The 19,963-nt window shown below is 38.0% G+C and overlaps 1 protein-coding gene across 3 annotated transcripts in view; it reads right to left on the minus strand.

Moving 5' to 3' along the window:
• Positions 1 to 19,963, minus strand: part of nphp4 (nephronophthisis 4) — a gene marked incomplete in the record, with an annotated part of 156,485 nt that overhangs the window by 19,526 nt on the left and 116,996 nt on the right. For all 3 annotated transcript variants that reach the window (XM_014020399.1, XM_014020398.1, XM_014020401.1), the window contains 4 exon segments: positions 846 to 1,042; positions 5,114 to 5,248; positions 14,202 to 14,385; positions 15,106 to 15,266. In XM_014020399.1, coding sequence (XP_013875853.1) covers positions 846 to 1,042; positions 5,114 to 5,248; positions 14,202 to 14,385; positions 15,106 to 15,266 — 677 coding nt within the window.

The following is a 19,963-nucleotide window of genomic DNA, read 5'->3' on the forward strand; positions in this document are numbered from 1 at the left end:
CTCACGTCCCACAGAGCACTCCTCCCCCGAAGCATCATCTGAAAATGAGCTGAAGTGGGAGCGTCTGAAATGGTAGGAGGTTCTTAAAGAGGCCAATCTCAAGGTGTCTAGTTAGACACTTATTGTATGACACAAAGTCAACTTTTTATTTGATAATAATTTCTAAAAACTGAAGGTAACAGTTACCTGATTGTGGTTTAGAATTGAACTAGGTGCCTCTCCCTCCCCTTCCCTCCACAAATAAATGTAAAAGCTGTGGCAGAAAGTTAAATATATACAGTATAATATAGAATACTGAGGTTTTTTACAAGTCTAGCCATAGTGAAACTGCTGAGCATGAAACTTGCTTCGACTAAAGTTGTGGTTATCAATCGAAAAAAAAAAAAAGACAGCCAAATTGATTTTTTGAGCTACACTAACAGTCTTGTTTCTCTGTGAGCAGTTCTATCCCACATAGAATTGGCTGTTACAGAGCTGTGAAACAAGTAAAATTGCTGGTCTTCCCTGAAGAAATGCATGGTGTAAAAATGTCGAAGACACACAGGCTCTTCTGACAAAAGGCCATTTAACATGTGACCCAAAGGTGAGAGAGCACGGCTCTTCGACGCAGAGGAACATTTACCGGTATTATCTTTCCATGCAGTGCAGATGGTTGAAGGGTACATAACCTTGAGAATTCAAATACTGGTGCATTCTCTTGAGAAGTTCAACCAAGAAAGTTAACTATTACTTTGGTTCTGAAATCTGTTGGGGATTTCACTGAAGAAAACTCACAATCTGCAACACTTTAGAGATAAACTACTCCATGGTTTACCAAATTCCAAAGTATTAAAGTCTGAGCTCACTGTAATTTCAGTTGCAGCCGAGTTGTCCTTGGCCTCCCGCTGATGCACGGCAGCCATGCAGTCCAGCTTCCGGCGCTCAATGCTGGTGTCCTTTAGGTTTCGCTCTCCTGGCATGCTGGCGTCAGCTCTGATCCTGCTGTACAACAGCGTGTGGTCCCCATCTTTCTCCAGCCTGTGTGCTTGTGCAGTGGTCCTGGCTGTGAAGCAGAGAGAGGCTAAAGGGGTGAGTTTATTCACTGAGCAAAATGGAATCTAGTCGTTTTGCCATTTTGACCATATGTTCTAAAACAAAGTGTCCAAGTGAGAGAAAGTGGCATTCGCAGTTTTAAATCCTGTTCCGGTACAAAAAAGGAAAAAGCAAAAACAAGACGGATTGTTCACTTGAAAAGAGCTCAGTCAAACAATCATCACTATTTAAACTGGGTCAAAGCCCTGCTGCTGAGAAAAACAGTCCACTCAAACTTCACCATCATGGTCAGTGGAGTTACATCTTATTCTTTTCACAGGATCAGAAAAAACATCCATGATTTTAAAGTCCAGATAATTAGACCAATAACAATGGACTCGGACCAAAACTGAAAGGTAGTAATACATAATACGGCCCGGTTTATGCCAGGCAAGTACAAGATTGGTAGAGGTATGTACCAGGCTGTGATATGGTTTGCTGACAATTTTAACATTTCTTATTTTATGTAATAAAAAACAACATTTTTCTCATGTTGTAGCCATGTGATTAATTCTGTGTTTCAGCAATGGTGAGAATTAACAGGAGTCACTGAAAGCGACTATAAACCAAAAACAGAAATGAGCAGCACAAAGGAAAAGAGCATAAAGTAAATCAGTAAATGGAGGGGAGAGGTGAGGATTAGGTGGAAAATAAAAGATTTTTGGCAGAGAGCAAGCTGTAAAGTGGCCTTTTATTCAAGCTCTTCAGAAACTTTACCTCCTGTGTTTGCTATACACCAGACTTTAGACCTTCTCTAATTCCTCAAGTACTCATCAGTTTTCTATAGTTCTCTCTCGTGAATTAACCCAGTTCTGTTTTGTTCGGTACAACTTGTATGGCTTTAAAGTTTCTGCATTTGCTTTTAGTTTATTTGCAGCAGATTTAGTTATGAATGTGTGTCTTCCTTTGCAGTGAACTAAATCAATGTGATGAAGTATCGTTGGTTTGTTGTTTTCTTTGAGAGATCTTCGGTTTTCATGAGCTGTTTTACCGTATACTTTTCAAGTGAACCTGAAGAAAACACTTCATATGTTTGATTGTGGTAAAACAAAAAACAAACTTGGTATGTTCTAATGAGCTGGTTTGGAATACCAGGTTAGCAGGAATATAGCCTGGTAAAAACCAGACCCTTGTCCTTCACTTTGCTTCGTCCAAGGGTCTGGACTCTCGGCTATAGAGAAGAGATTCTTGCTGGAGGCGTGGCCTCTGCTGAAGTTTAAAATGATTGGACCGGTTGGCCGTGACGTATGTCGCTGTGAAGGAAACTAAGCTAGGAAGCTAACCGGAAATCGCGTGCGCTGTAAACAACCCTACTGAGAGGAGAAAAGTACCGAGCCGAACGAGACGGCTGTAAATGACAGCTGCTGCTTTGTCAGACATATTTATTTTAATTTGGAAGCCTTATCAATACGGGCTGACTTCATTCACTTCCTCCACTGCCGTATGCTAAAATAACTAGCAGACTGGGCAGAAAATCGATGTTGTTTAAAACTCCGCCTTCTGTTTGCTGATTGGCCCAGGTAAAATAAACTAACTAGCAGACACTGCGCAGAAAATCGACGTTCTGTTCTCTGATTGGCCTGAATGAAATGCTCCCGAAGAAATCCTTGTCTATGAGAGAAATCCCAGATGGAGCAGTGAAACGAAACTAGAATTGAGCGGAACTGCATAAGAAGGCAAGGGCCAGAATAAACATAATGGAAAGCTTTGGAATTGCTCGTTTAAAAGAATATTTGAATGAAGAGGAAACAAAAAATCAGCTTGGCAATTTGAGAGAAAATTTGGTTAGGGCCTTGTTTTTGTTCTTGTTTAAGGCCCTGTCACACTAGACAACTTATGCCAACTTATGTAACATTTTTATGTCTAAATTGTTAATAAAAGTTATATGTTTGATCAACTTGTTAGAATTACATTATGTACACACCGAAAAGAAGCTTCCTGTTATTTTTCAAGTCCATCATCAAGGTACACGTCTTTAAAATGTTTATAAGTTGGCATAAGTTATCTAGTGTGACAGGGCCTTTAGATGTGCATCAGTCTTAATGTTCAGTCTGAAAGTTAGCAGAGACCATATTTTCTATCAGTCATGGGAGTTAAATGTGTGCTACATCAGAATTTAGGTTTGGATAATGTTTCCACACAGATCAGTGCAGTATCTGACGAACTCGCACCGTGCCCTGCAGCTTCCTTGTAGCCTGATGTGAAATTCCCGGTAACATAACTCGCTTTCAATGATTCAAGAGTGTAACAACTGGAAAATGATTCGCCTGCTATGTTATTTACTCAGCATGTTGCTTTACACAATTTTTTTTCCCTGTCAGTGACACACAAACATAACAGACCGTCATTTCATCTCAATAACTAGATGAAAGCTGGGGTAGATGATAAAAGCTGTTTTCCTGTTTGCTAAGCTCTTCGAGAGGCTGGAAAACTTCTTCGAACTGCTAAAAGAAATCGCAAGAAACGTCTGGTCAAGAAAGTTCAGGCTGTGTTGAAGAATAGCAGTGGTCACACAAACACTGACTTTATTCCTCAGAATTTTTCAGTCTTTGCCTCATTCAGTGACGTTCACACTGTGTGCCGCATTAACTTGTAAAGCATTAATCAAACACCAATTAATAGGTCCAAGGCAGCCTGGGGTTCAGTTTCCCTAAGACAATCCCACATGGGGAAGAAAAATCCAAACTTCTCTTTAGAAACTAATTGAAGAGCATAAATAGATGACAAAAACACTGATTATTACGCTGATTGTTATTTACCTGAAATGTTCTGATTAGGTTTTAAAATGTGCAACACTGTGATCGCTCACCCACTAGTGTTTTTATATATTTTAAACTTACACATAAACCCTGTTAATCTCTCTCATATCTGCTTTTCCTTCTGTTTTCCACTTCAGGTATGACTCTTTGCCCTATTCCCTCCCCAAGTCTCATTATCGAGGAGGTATCGGGTCTGCTGCCACTGAGCTAACCTGATAGTGTCTGGCTACGCCACATCCTTCACAGCCACAGGCAGGCAGAAGTGGGCCAGGAGTGTGACAGCGTGCACAGACGCACAACAGGAACACACAAACCAAGAGGAGCTTTTCTGTCTTGCGTGCCTCGCTGTTGTGACTAGACTCCGGTGGAAGCAATTAGGTACGCTGGAAGTTGAAATGGCACGGGAAGGTGAAGGAGGGAGAGTGTAAAGAGTAAAAGAGTGTGAAAGAGACAAGGAGTGGGGAGGTCGTGGTCCTGAGGAAGACGATGAGATATGTAAGGAACAGAACAAACAGTGAGCAGACTGTGTTTGCACAGTAACAGGAGCTGTGAATAACTGATTGTACCAGTCTGTAAAATACTTGTGAGGTGAAGCTGGGCATGAATAATTTCTAAACATATTTTATAAGCACAGTGTTTGCTGCATTCCAATTCAAATCTACTTATCAGTGGAGCGCTAAACAGTGTGAAAGCAAAAAATTGTTTAAAAACAAGATCATTCCTATGACCTACTTTGTAGTTCTACACATGGTAAATGTATTCTGTAGTACACTAAGCAATTATATGTTTGTTGTATGTTTGTTATGTAACACCTCTAACTTTGTGTGTGTCTCAGCCACAGCCGAAATTTGAGGTAAGTTTAGCATTAATGCACCAGTTGACTGATGATGGCTTGCTTAATTGAGGAAAAAATTGGTTTACACAGTGCGTGTGGTCGTGTGCCTTAGACGACTAATGCTTGCACACATGATTAAAAAAACAAAAAACAAAAACAGGACTGTGGCTAACCACAAGAGATGCCTCTGCAAGCTCAATTAGCTAGAAAATAGAGTGGTTTGGTGGTGCAGCCAGCAGGAAAAAAAGGTGAACTGTATCTGGTTGAGTTGATCAAAGCTGCACTATGGTCAACACTCAAATGAAAGGACCTAATTTTAAATCCTTCATTGCGCACAAATACAGACAGGTGAAAGGACTGGCAAAATAAAAGTGGAGCTAATATGGGGTTAATAGGTTAAAACATAAATGCTGACTGAATACAGAAAGATGTCGAGTGAAGTGCTGACCACTGAGCTGGAAGGTGTTTCTGGGAGACAGGCTTCCTCCTCTGAAGCCGCTGGTAAATTCACGAGGTGTGATGATGTGAGAATGAGCTGAAATATCATCTGCAGCTTTCTTCTTGTTAGGGTCTACTGGACAGCCTGTGGAAGAGGAAAGTATTACTGTGCATATGATGCAAAACCTTTAACTCGTACTAACTTCTGCATTATGGACTGAATTTAAACTTTTTATGCAGATCATATTTTGCAAAGGGGGTCTCTGCAGCCACCAAGTGGGAGTTTCTTGTTGTGTGGGAGGAGTTTGTCCAGTACATGATTGGTCTGTTTGACCTTTGAGGGTGTAGTTTGTTATAGATGAGATGGAGTTTGAAGAATGCTGGGCAGCTGGGGGGATGTGTAGCTCGATTGAAACGGCCAGAAAGCACCTTTATTTTTTAAATCTAATATTAATTTTAGTCATAACTCGAAATAGGAAGGTGTTAACCACACAAAAGTTTGAACGCTGTACACGTGCAGGGATGTGCAACAACTCAGCTCAGTCAAAACAGCCCTAACCTGCCTAGAAAAAGACCACTTTTTAATATGAATATTAATTTTAGTCATTACTTAAGATAGGAAGGTGCTAAGTACACATAATTTGAAGTCAATAAATTGTAAATTATACATCTTCACAATAATTTTACTATTACCATTACTTCCTCTTTTAACTTGCCCCAAAAGACAAGTCAATCCAACCAAAAATTTTGCCAAGCTCCACCCTCACAAGAATCTCCACCTATATTCCAAACTCTGCCAATCACGGTTTGGACAAACTCAGCCCATACAACAAGAAACTCCCCCTGTGTACTGCAGAGACCACTGTTTGGATATTTCAGAAAGATTTCAATCAAATAAACTTCCAGTCTTTTAGTTTTTCTTCCTCATATTTTCTCTAATAATATATCACTAATGTAAGAGAGGATTATTGAAACATTGTAACGTTTATGTTAAAATGTCTTTAAAAAATTGTAAGGATAAATTATTGTTTGATATTTATAGCTATGGTCAATTTAAAATTATCACTATATTAAAAGGCTTGGAGAAAAATTGTTGATCAAATTTTGGACAAATGTGGCAACACAAAACCTTTGAAATGAAGGCCTAAACAAGGAGACAGTACAGATATTGTGCTGTAGACCAGTGGTTCCCAACCTTTTTAGACTTGTGTACCCCCTGAGCCATTTTGTCATACCATTAGTACCCCCTCTGTCAAACGTAATGATGATTCTCCAAAACTATATTGTACAACAGCTGATTATTAAATGAAAATTATTTATTTAACCCCCTAGAACGTTTAATTCTCAGGCATTTTATTATTTTCAACTCAAATTAAACAAAGATAAAAACATTGCCTTGAAAGTGAATAAGTAAATAAATCAGGTAATGGCAGGTGCAGAAAACAGCAGTGTCCAAAATACATCAAATACACCCAATGAGAAAATTCCTGGAGATCTTGCCTTTTATACTGGATTCCATTTGCATTTTCTGCATTGTGGAAATCATAGGGTCCTATATATCCCAGTCCTATTATTATAAAAAAAAAAATTTTACACACCTGGGAAATTTTTCCATGTACCCCCTATAAAATGCTCGCATACCCCAAGGGGTACACATACCCCTGGTTGGGAATCACTGCTGTAGACAAAGAAGCTAAATTGCCAATGTGTCAGTTTCTAGGTTCTTTAGAGTTTGATTGATTCAAAGATACATTTGAGTCATTTCTTACCAAAGACCAAAAGGAGCAATGCTTTCATTACCTCAAAAAAACACCACTTTTTTCCACTTTATACTAGAAGTTTAAAGCCTTAGACTTCTTATTCTAGGGGAAAAAAGGAGAAAAAAACACAAGTGTGTAGCCAGCCATCATCTTTTGCTGAGCTCAACCCTGCTGAGAGCCTGTGGAGCATTTATAAAGTCATACTCAGTGGAAAAGACAGAAAAACACCTGAGGAAGGCAGAGCTTTAAAGTAAATACTTACAGAAAATATCCCTAAAAGTGCAGAATGGAGTTCAAATTATGTCAAAACAATAATAAAAACAATTGTTTTGTTTAAATTTTAACTTTTTACATAATGTTTCTTAAGAACTTAATCTGAAGCTTTTAATTTTTATCAAGTTAAACTTTTCACAACAAAAAAAACCTTGGCATTCAGCCTAACTGACAATGTTTTCATTGGTCAGAATAATAATAGTCTCTAAGGGTAAGTAGAAAAGGACTTTATAGTGTTTGTTCCATAAAAACAAATAATTCATATTTTGTTTCTTCCTACAAAATTCCATCATAAATACTCACTTCTTTTTGAAAAGGCTTGTTTACATCTTGAAAATGTAAACAAAACTCCTAGTAGCACAACTGTTACAGATAATTGCAAGGGACTGGCCGCCCATTTCACACAGCATCGTTTTCATTTGTAAATACCACGGGTCAAAAGATTTCTATGTAATTTTGCAGCTAAGAGTACCATCAGGAGTGTGTTAGGTATAATTTGCAGCAGTCGACAATGGGAGAAAGTAAAACTTACAGCTGAAATCTGTTTTAATTTCCGTGCACTTTCACAAAATGCTTATATTACTAGTAGCAGTTTTCGGTTTTTAGACTTTAAATCGTGGCATGTCCAAGTGAGGTGCTTAAAAGAAACATACGTTTTTTTTTCCCCTGAGAGGCTGTGTAACACCTCGTCAAGGATGCTTTTATATAAAATATAGTGAGAGCAGCAATTAGGTGCCTTTGATGCCCAGAACTGACACATCAGTTAGCCTGTAGGAGTTTCAGAAGAGGAGCCAAAAGCACCCTTCAAGTCTTTTAGAGGCAAACTCCTTCATCAACAAACAGATAATGGGCAGCGGCTAAATGAGTAATGGGGAGCTGGTGTTGTTATGCAAACAACGACAGACAGCACTGTTCTCCAGATTAATGGGAGGGGTGTCTGCCATCCCAAAGTATGCTCCTCGTCATCCATCACCTTACCCTGGCCACTCAACTCAGCTGCATGTATTTACCTGAATCATACTTTCCAAATATTACTGTGAACATATTCTTTCTGGTGTTAAATAGGCATTTCCCTTTTGCAATAAAGCCAAAGATTGCTTTCATTTTGAATAGAACTACACCTTAAACCATCATAGGCATAAAAACATCACCCAGTGTTCAGTGTCGATAATAAAACAAATCTAATGATGGGGAACCCAATTACGATTTTAATTAATTGTCTATTACGAGAGCCATCATCAGACTCCTCAAATAATACATACTTTAGAGCTCATTGAGGCTGGCGTGTACGCCCTGGTCTTGGTCCTATTATCGATCCCTAACTACTGAATCACGCCGACTCGGCCCACCATTCTCATCACTGAAATTCAAGCTAACACCCCGGGCTTCTATTGCAGACAGAAACTCCTCCACATCTATTGAAGCGCTGCCTTGTCTGGGTGAAGAGTAATGGTGAACAAAGTGCCAGGAGGCTGAACTCTATCAAATTTATTGACTGCCTCTCGCTGTTGCATGACAATAACCCCACTCTGGGCTACCCCACCTGCCTGCCCCCTTTGCTCCGATGGCAGTTCTCGAGGTTAAAGCCACAACAAACTACTGATTTACTGGCCTGGAGAACAAATGAGAGCAAGCACAGAGGGGGTTTCAAAGTAGTCTGCAGTATTTGATTTTTTTCCCCTGCCTCCTCGTTCCAGGCCACCGACCTTTCAAAATAAGCAGATTTGGCCTCACCTCAAGGCTAAAGGCAAGGTTGATCTAGTCAGGCATAATTGTGTCAGCAGCAAAAGCTTTTAACGACAGAGACACCGTGTGTGCATCTATAAAGCTAAATCATGCTAAACTAATCATTAGGTAAATTCCTATCTGTGACAGCTTTAGCTAAAATGCTATGCTTCCCTACTGCTCTAAAAGCCAGTCTCTTCAGGGCTTATCAGGCTGCTGCAGATAAGAAGCACTGTCAGGTCTGAAGAAGGTTCCAATCAGCCTTCTCTTCTACTCTGGAAAAGCAGATACACGTTTTTCTATTTGTATGAGTTCATGTCGATGTAAAGAAAGTCAGTCTTTGGAAGAAAAAAAACTTAGTCAGCAAGATTTTTTTTACGTCAATAGCTTCTCCCATCCGTCATATTCGTGTGAGCTTCTTATTGTATGCAAATATAACAATACTACAAACTTGACATTAAAAGCACTTGCTTTCCTATATTTTTGGCACTGCTGTAAATTTCATTTGTGTGAACTCAATTCAGTACATGTAAAAAGTAGAGCTGACCATCCTATAAGTGGTGGAAAAAATGCTTGATTCAAAAACCCAAACGTGAGACTTTTTAATGAAAATTATTTTAAAGTTATTTAAAGATTTGCTTTCTACAGCGCCCGTCCGGTGACAATGAATAAAAAAAAGAATCTTGTGGCCATAATAACACGTGGTCACAAGATAAATAATGTGTGACCATGAGATAATTTTGGGCAGTGTGAACACCATGATACAGACATTGTTGGAGTCAGATTAAGCATTATGACTGAGCAGAAAAAAAGACACCAAAATACAAAAACCGAGAAAATTTTGAAAAGTTGCGCAGAACAGCCTAGCAATATAGGAAAAGGTGTTCAGTGGCTTGAAAGTATAAAAAGTCTCAGTCAAACTCATGAAAATGCTCATTTTGATCATGAAACGTTGACCACCTCTAATATAATGACATAATGTCATCTAGCAGCGGTATTGGGTACATTTTGGCACTTGCCACTGGAGCTGGAAATAAGAACCTGATCTTAATGTCTTGCCTGGTAAAATAAAGGTTATGATATAAAATATCATCTTCAGATATGATAAAATCAGTAGTTTCCAACATAAACCAACTTCCTTTGTTCACAGGGACTAGACGAACACAAAAACATATCATTGAAGTTCCACTGCAACAAAACCACTGGGATAAATTGGCAGTGAAAACATTTCATCAACATGTGAAATCTTTTCTAAATGAGGTAGATATGTTTCATAAAAGGGAAACAAAAAAATGCCACTAAAAGACCATGGGAAGTTCCTTTGCTGTGTGTACCTCTGTGGTGCTTTTTAATGATATGCTGTGGCCACAAATGTGTCATCTTTTACTTGTGAGTAATTTGTCATCTGTTGTTTATGGTTCTACTTGTCTGTTTAAAAGAGACAATATAGATTAATCACTGTTAAAAAGCCATTACTAAGTCCACAGTATCTTACCAAAAGCTTAAGGCTTTAAAATCATAATGAAATCATAGATTTAAAAGATTATTCGATATTAAACATGCTTTATCTTTGGGACCAAGCAGTTTACATATAGTGCTTTGACTATATAAAAATGCACTGTTAAAATATCTTCTCTAATAGTGTCTTTTCTCATGTCTCATTCTTTATTTTCCTCTCGGTTTAATGTGATTTCAGCTGATAAATATCAGTAAATCCGCAAATGGCTGTCCCATGAATTCATCATTCAGTTTTGTGAGAGGAGCATGCAGCTGTCATAGTTTAAACACGCTTTATTTGCTCATACAATTGTTTACGTGGGAGTATTGCCTTTGTTTCCTTAAAGACGTTCAATGCTTTAACAAAGCCAAACCTCCAGAGCTCCAGTATTGATTTTACAACTGTCTCTTATTTAAATAAGTGACTGTCTTTTGTCACTTTACAATGCTTTTACTAAAGGATGCTTTGTAGAATAATTGAAAAGGTCTGACAGCATATATATCATTTCCATTTATTAATTACTCCTAAGTCGTAGCTCGCGATAATTTATTGAAACGTTATTTGGTTTTTTCAGTCGACAGATAAATTTTTGACGCTCACTTTTGGTCTAATCCTACTTCTAAAGGTGTAAAATAAAAACATTATTTATGGCGTGTTCAGCTGAAAACCGTAAGATTAAATTAGAGTTAGGACAGCGAGACCTGAGAGTTTTAACTGCATATAGAGAAATTAATTTTATTTTACAAGGTAATTTGCTACATTTTTTTACTGAAAGCCATTACAACTCATAATAATTTGATAACAAGTTAATGTTAGCTGGTAGAAAAAAATGTTAGCTGGTAGCTTTAAAGTGAGCAGTACACGAGAAGAGCTATTTGTTTCCCATCGTTTTATCTTGGTGATCACAATATTATACTACAGGACGAACTGTTGGGAAATATCTAAAGTTAAACTGGCCTCAGTGGGTCAGGACTTTTAACAAAGGAAACTCTGACCATTCAATTTGCCACAGTTTTAGCACACAGCAACTTTAAAGGCCTCAAGCAGTATTCAAGAATTTATGGCATACATTAGGCTATTCAACACATTCATATATCTTAATCTGCTACAAAAGCACACCTCCTCCTCCTTTTGCACTTTTCATCATAAACCATTTACTAAGCACCTTTCCTCAACCATCCTGGAGCTGTGTCTGCACAGTATCAACAAAGCTTAACAGTTTTTCTCTCATCAGTTAGTGTGACTTTTTGATGCCATCCAGTAGAACGTTTGGAGAATCCTCAAATTCAGAAAGAAGCCATGTCTTCCAAGCAAACTTAAAATAATAAATAAATAAATAAAAATCGTTGCATATCAATGATATACTCCACCTGTCTGCTTCCAGTTTTTGACATTCTGCTTCATTTTGAAACCTGCACACGCTCTATTACACATTCCCATCTTTATGTCTGTATGTACCTATGAACGTGTGCGTTCTTGACATGTAAGAATGATTTGATAAGCATGCATGGCTGTGTGCGTACCGGTATGTTAGTATCATTCCAGTCAAGTCTCAGCTTTACCACCCACCAAAATAAAAAAAATAAAAAAAAGGAGCCCTGAATCATTACGGCTTGATGACAGACGCTGAGGAGAAAAAATGAAAGAAACACAGTGGGTATGGGAAAGGTAAAATAACAAAACAAACAGCCAGGTAAAGTGTGGAGGGGGAAAATGTGTGAAAAAAGGTAAGAAGTCGCTGAATGATTGGTAGAAAACAGAAAGACGCTGATGAAGAGTAAAGACAGGAGCCGGTGTGTGAGAAAAGCTGCGACAGATGGAAGCAGAAACAAATAAAAGTGCTCGCGAGCGCTCCCTCACAAAATTGATTCTGACTGTCGGCCAGGGCCCCTGATGGATATCTAAGCCTTGATGTGAATTTACATGCCAGACACAACCCACCCCCTTCGTTCCCACCCAATAACCCCCCCGCCCTCAACCTGCTTTGAGTGATAAGCACAATGAGAAAGTGCTGGCATATTTAGAGGCCAACAATGGCTCTTGCTAAGAGTTTCTTTGGCCTGGAGAAGGATGCGTTGTTTATGAGAGGGAATATCATTTCAACAGTTGATTAATGGTGAGGAAGCTATCGTCAGCTGCCATGGCGCCACAGGGGCACACCAGGTCCAAAATTGGATGAGCACAAAGGAAGACGCAAGGTGCTTAGTTGCCAGACGAAGTGGAACTATCACACTGAGATAATTTTTTGCCTTGGCTTGCTATTTTTCTCAGTCTTGGGGATCCAACGTTGTTTTCCAAACCCAACGCACCAATAACTGTAAAGTGACGACAACAAGTCAAAATGCATGGCTTTATATGACCAGAATATTAAACATTCAGTTTTAATACAAAATTTAGGGCTTTTTTTCTTACACTGAACCTAAATCTTTATTTTAAACCCAAAATCCAAAATAAACCCTACTAATTGTTTCTCTTGTTGTCCTGGTTCTACTAGCATATATTAACATGTTTTTTTTCTAACAGGTTACTTGTACTTCAACCCATGTATTTACTCTCAACCATCCTTTATTTTATTTATTTTTTCTATTTTATTTGACATTTATTTCAACAGGCAAAACATTAAGAACAGTTTTTTTATTTAAAATGTTGGCCTGAGAGTGCATGTCCCATGGGAGACAGAGTGCATTGTTCGTTAAAATAGTATCTATGCGAGAAAACTATTTTAGTGATCACATGAATTATTTCAGGACCCTTATAACTTATATTTATCAAAGAACAAACTTAATATGTCTTTACCAGCAAAGCTATAACCTTGTGTTAAATTTTCCAGATTTTACCTATGTTTTAGCAAAAGACAGATTTCAGAACTTGGAACAAATGAGAGAATAACTTCGATACACTCTCCTCTAATTCTCTTTCTCACTAATCTTTTTAGATGTACTTACAGCCAAATTAAAAGTGCAGGTATTGTCTTTAACATACCTGAGTAGGAGTTTTGTCCGATGCTGCCACACTTTTTAGAAATGAAATCACGGTGTCGTTATAGCGGTGTCAAACTTGCCGTGCTTCGAAAGCGACAGCAATTAAAAATGTGGTCTTAATAGGCCTTTTTTCAGTTACACTGTCACGCTTATTTTGGTCCTCTGACAGCCGAAACAGATGGAAATGTAAATGACAACAACTTTGTGGGAAGTCAGTCTAATACGATACAGTGCATGTGAGCACAGATAACAGAAAAAAAGTTACGTATTCTAAAGAGCTGACAGAAAACAGAAAGCAAAGGAAATGTGATTAATAGATACGCTAAATACCTTATGATGCGATCCAATATTAAAAATGTGTTTTTGTTCTTTTCCTAACTAGTTTAGTTTGGAACTGTGAATTCAGATCAAGTCCTTTGTTAATGGTGAGTTATAAACCATCAGTGGTAACCAGTAGGAAATGAACTTTGAGCTCAAGCATTAACCGTAACTGTGTGTGGATTATCACCTATAATCAGATGATTGTTCCTAATGTGTTTTGAACTTTTATTAAGTCCATATTCTGTTTAACATCCATATGATCGCAATGCATCATTGCAAGCAAAATTTTCCAGTAAACAGGTATTTATTGAGATTATTCATCTCCTTATGATCATAGAAACCATTATTAAATGTTAATAATTCCCTTTGAATATGTATTTATAGTGAGCCTCCCAGCTCCTTGGAACTCTCCCATTAATAAAAAGGGTCTTTCAGTTGAATGCACATATACTGTATTTTGCTGTTAGGTCAATAACCATTATATCAAGACACAATAAGCAAAATAACAACTCGGTGCAGTAAAAGCATTCCAGTACTTGCCTATGTTGCCTGTTCGTAAGTGGAGCCGGCCTCTGACTACAGTGCGAACAGTCAACGGGCTGGATAATAAGCGTGGTCCCAAATCTGTTTCAGTCAGTAAGGTCTCCTCTCCCATGTAATCAGTGGTGAGTACTTCTAATTCGTGAAGAGCCTGAACAGCAGATTTACCATGACGCAACATGTACTGGAGATGCAAAACAGAAAAGAAAAAAAAATGTTAAAAAATATTTTCTTTACTAAATACACAATAAGAATGAATAAAGACAATAAAACAAATGAATGAATGAATTATACGCTGTATGTCAACACAGTTCTGCTTGATTTACGTTTGTTTATAGCCATATGTTCAAAAGAGCTACATATGTGTTGATTTAATCCTTTAACGTATGGATAAAAAGAAGCACTAAATGGCCCTGGGTTGCTTTCAAGCTTACTGAACCAAAAACAAAGGATACATTTTCTACTCATGTCTTCTTTTCAGTTGAAACAAAATGTATTTTTTTTAGGTTTGTGAATATGAAATGAGGTGGAATGTTCTGATCTTACTACATTTTTAGAAAAAAATCCAATTTTCAGCAAAACTGGTGATACTGTTTTCTTGGTTTGGATAACTTGTTTTTGAGATTAGTTTTCTCTGCTGGATTTTCCACTAAATGTGCCCAAAAAAAGCTAACAAATGCAGTGTTAATCCATGACAAACGTGTAAGAATGCAATAATTCAACAACAAAAATACAAACAGAAAGCTGCTTTATACACCGTTGACTGATGGGGCAATTAAAAATGTCATTCAGACCTGATTAATAACTCATGTTCTAATACTACTACAGCTCGTGTCAACAGTCAGTATAACACACGAGTAAATCAACTCCACAGATTGACTGCATTGACTTCCTACTCATTTACCTTGAGCTCAACAGCAGTGGAGCCAATAAGAAGCAATGAGTCACTGTCCCAGATGTCGATGTGCATGGTGTGGAGGGCAAGGTAGCGAAGGAACCAGCACTTCTCTCCTGGTCTCAGGAAACTGTTATCTACTCTGAACTGCATCTGCAGGCCTGGGGTACCTTAAGAAAGATAATAAAGGTTTCAAAATGTCATTATTTAAACATAATTTATAAATCAATGCAGTCAATAATTCTAATATGCATGTATTCAAATGTCCACAATAAGAAAATAAGAACTGTCAATAACTAAATACATGTTTTTTTTACAGCCTAAAAGTATTTTAATACATCTTTAATAGAGATGCATTTGTTTTATTACTTCTATAGTTTTCTTGCAGTTTTCTAGATAATATATTTTTTTAAATACCTAATAGGTCCAAATTAAAAATACTGTATCACATTTTGTAAGAAAACTGATGTCAAACAAATCCCAGAGTCTATCCAAAGGGCTAACTTTTCACAGCCCTGTTCATTTGATGTTTTTCATGGTAAAGAATGATTGACAGACGTCTTGTCACAGCTCATCGAGGCTAATTACGTTCAGCCCAGGGTCAGTCTAAAGGTAACAGGCTTTAGCCAATGAGTGTGGATATGTGTCCCGAGCATGAGTGTATGTGGGTGTGGTTTGGGCCTAGACTGAGTAGGTAAGATGGTAAACAAGATTAACAAGGTGGATTATTTAATGTCTCACCTGTATGACTTAATGCCTTTGGAGGAAAAATTGGAAGTGAAGAGGATATTTGAATACAGCAAAAGGAAAAGCGGCAAAACCAGTTTTCCTGTGGCCTGGTTTTAGATAAAGGACTGGCAAATGGCAAGTGTTGATAACAAATCTCTTTTCTGCTTTACATGTTTGCTGCATATATACATATCTGTTAGCGTGCCCAACAACTATCACCACTGCAAAACACTGAAATACTTACTCTAGTTATAAGATATACACAATAAATTTACCTTTAAAGGACCTTCCAAGTTTTCGAGGCTACAACACCACAAATGTCTGAATGTGTCAGATCTACACTCTTGGGTACACCTGTTCAATTGCTTGTCAGGAAAAATACCTAATCAGTAGATCTGGTAGTAACTCAATGTTTTAGGCATCTAAAGGTGGTAAAGAAGATTTAAGTTCGAACTGAGCATTATTTGTTGTCTCTTTCATTCCATATCATTTGGCAAAATACATACTGTATATATATACAGCGGGTAAAATAAGTATTGAACACGTTACCATTTTTCACAGTAAATATATTACTAGAGGTGCTAATGACATGAAATTTTCACCAGATGCCGGTAACAACCCAAATGATCCATACATACAAAGAAATCAAACCATAAATGTCCAGAAATTAAGTTATTTGTAATAATGTGGAATGGCACAGGGAAAAAGTATTGAACACATGAAGAAAGGGAGGTGTAAAAAGGCATGGAAAGCCAAGACACCAGCTGAACTCTCTCAGTAATTAGAAAGCAAGCTGCCCCTTGTCAGTGCAAGTTAATATCAGCTGGTTCAGTCCCAAATGATGACCAGGTATGACACAAGAACCATCTGATGATGGGTAAAAGTAAAGAGCTCTCTCAAGACCTTCACAACCTTATTGTTGCAAAGCATAATGATGGCATCGGTTACAGAAGAATGTTTAAACTTCGGAATGTTCCAGTGAGCACTGTTGGGGCCATAATTCAGAAGTGGAAAGAACATTATTTCACCATAAACCGACCACGACCAGGTGCTCCTCGCAAGATTTCTGACAAAGGAGTGAAAAGAATGATCAGAAGAGTTGTCCAAGAGCCAAGGACCACTTGTGGAGAGCTTCAGAAAGACCTGGAATTAGCAGGTACGATTGTTTCAAAGAAAACAATAAGTAATGCACTGAACCACCATGGCCTGTATGCACGCTCACCACGCAAGACTCCACTGCTGAAGAAACAGCATGTTGAAGCTCCTTTAAAGTTTGCTGCACAACATTTAAACAAGCCTGTGTAATACTGGGAGAATATAGTCTGGTCAGATGAGACCAAAATTGAACTCTTTGGATGCCAGAATACACATCATGTTTGGAGGTCAAATGGCACTGCACATCAGCCCAAAAACACCATACCAACAGTGAAGTTTGGAGGTGGGAACATCATGGTGTGGGGCTGTTTTTCAGCATATGGTACTGGCAAACTTCAAATAATTGAAGGAAGGATGAGTGGAAAAATGTACAGAGACATTCTTGATAAAAATCTGCTTCCATCTACCAGGATGACGAAGATGAAACGTGGCTGGACATTTCAGCAAGACAATGAGCCCAAACACAAAGCCAAGGAAACTCTCATCTGGTTTCAGAGAAAGAAACTAAAGCTGCTGGAATGGCCCAGCCAATCACCTGACCTGAATCCAACAGAAAATCTATGGAAAGAACTAAAGATCAGAGTTCATGGAAGAGACCCAGGAAACCTTCAAGATTTGAAGACTGTTTGTGTGGAAGAATGGGCCAAAATCACACCTGAGCAATGCATGCCACTAGTTTCTCCATACAGGAGGCGTCTTGAAGATGTCATTGCCAACAAAGGCTTTTGTACAAAGTATTTGATAAAATTCAGTAAGTGTGTTCAATACTTTTTCCCTGTGCCATTCCACGTTATTACAAATAACTTAATTTCTGGACATTTGTGGTTTGATTTCTTTGTATGTATGGATCATTTGGGTTGTTATTGACATCTGGTGAAAATTTCACATTAGCACCTCTAGTAATATATTTACTGAGAAAAATGGTGACGTGTTCAATACTTATTTTACCCGCTGTAGATATGTTTTCACCATATGTTATTTTGTAAAGCACATTTATGTTTGTTATTTTGTCCCTACAGAGTAAAAGCAAACGCTGCCTGAGAATTTAAAAGGAATTCCGTAAAATTTTCTGGTTACCGTGTTCATGCAGTCAGATTTTGTCTAACTCAATTAAATCAATACAGTCAGTGATCCACCATCACCAAATGAATACAACGTACACTGAGCTGCTACTCGCTGTTCAAAACTGTCTTAAAGGTGCTCATACACAAAGTAGACACTAAGATTTCTCCCCCGCAGCATCCTTCCAGCTCAGCATCAAAACCCAGACACTTTCTTTACTCCCCAGAGCTGACAATACAAAGGAGCAGCCAGGTGAATAGGAGAGACGTAATGAGGATCTTTGATGACGTGTCTGCTCTTTTACAAAGACCAAAAGGCCCATCAGCCTCTCTACACACTTAAACCGAAGGAAAACATACATATTTTACATTCACACATACATTTTGGTACATGCCATTATTCCCATGATGAATTCATGTGGATAAGAGTCCGCTTCAAGCTTTAATTAATTCAAATCATTACAAATCTCACTCTGTTATCATGGAAATGCGAATGCAACAGTATAATCTAAGCTTTTCAAAAATCTCATGCTGGCTTTTTTCAGCTTTGCATGTTTACTATCAATAAATTAAGCTCAGAGTTCTTTGATCTTCCCCCTGTTGTTGAAAGACCCCAGTCACTGCTTTTGCCCTGGTTTACATGCCAATGCCTCCTGCTTGTGAGATGTGGTTGAAATTACAAAATAAGTTGTACTTTGGTATTTATATGTTACTGATTAAAGACTGAATTGTGTTTTAAATCTGCTTTGTACAAGATATTGTTTGAGCATCAACACTGCAATGGGTTAATGTGCATGAATCTCCAAAAGAAATGTCTGATAAACTCCCTTTTTTGTTGTTAGTGCACTTGGTTTCCCTGTTTTAATTACAAGCACAACTATGTTGAAGGTAGAAAATGTACTGTAGATGCCAAACAGAATTTTTTTCCCTCTGCAGTTTTCAGCTTTCTGCAAAGGCCCTTCTGTGTGCATTTTCTTTCCGCTTTATCTCTTCCTTGTTAGACAATAAAAACCGAGGGTTACAGTTCAGTTGTGAGCCTTGAAATGTTCTCACTCCTACAGAAGGGAGTAATCATAACAACCCATCTGTAGAAGGAACAGAAGGGCTTCTTCTCCAGCATTCAGGGCACCAAAACTAACCGTCTAATATTAAATAACAGAAAAAAGGCTCGCTAAGATATTCAAAACAGGGAATCTAGATTTACTTCTAAATTAAATTAATTCATTTCCAACAAAGCTAATGATGTGAACTAGTAATGTTTTATGCTGTAACATGTTAAAATAAAACTAAACATCACAATGGAATTCCTCAGAGTCATGCAGCCCAAGTCAGAATTTACGTTTGGTGTTGAGTTGAAATAGCATATGCTATGGTATAATAAGGTTCAGTCACCTTGAAAGGAAATAAAAAAGCCCAAGGCTCCATTTAAATCATTATGAGGCTCTATCAGGTATTTTAGTACCTTAAACACTGAGTTGATGTGGGTTATAAAGAATGAAGAAGACAGAAATCTAACCACACAAAATGTTTTATTGTGATGATTCAGCTTTTTCTCCACAAAACAACAACATTATAAAGTTTGGTGGAAAATCAATTTTACATAAAGTAGACAGTGTAACTGCATACATATTTCTCCTTTAACTTAATCTACAATGACTTTGTTGCTGCACTTCCCTTCTTCCATCCTTGTTCCAAACAACAAGCCGCCACCGCTGTCCGATTGAACTAATATTTCTCCCAGCATGCCCTGTGCTTGTATGCTGTAAATGGTGGCAATAGGAGCAGAGGGAGAGCTGGAGATGCAAGGATACAATGTATTGTGTGTTTGTGCTCAGAAAAGCAGCGAAGAGCTGACAAAACTGGCCCAAGGGTTGTACACGGCTGTGTGTGTGTGTGTGTGTGTGTGTGTGTGTGTGTGTGTG

Source organism: Austrofundulus limnaeus, unplaced genomic scaffold, assembly GCF_001266775.1.
Source record: "Austrofundulus limnaeus strain Quisiro unplaced genomic scaffold, Austrofundulus_limnaeus-1.0 Scaffold251, whole genome shotgun sequence".
In the NCBI taxonomy this organism is placed as follows: domain Eukaryota; kingdom Metazoa; phylum Chordata; class Actinopteri; order Cyprinodontiformes; family Rivulidae; genus Austrofundulus; species Austrofundulus limnaeus.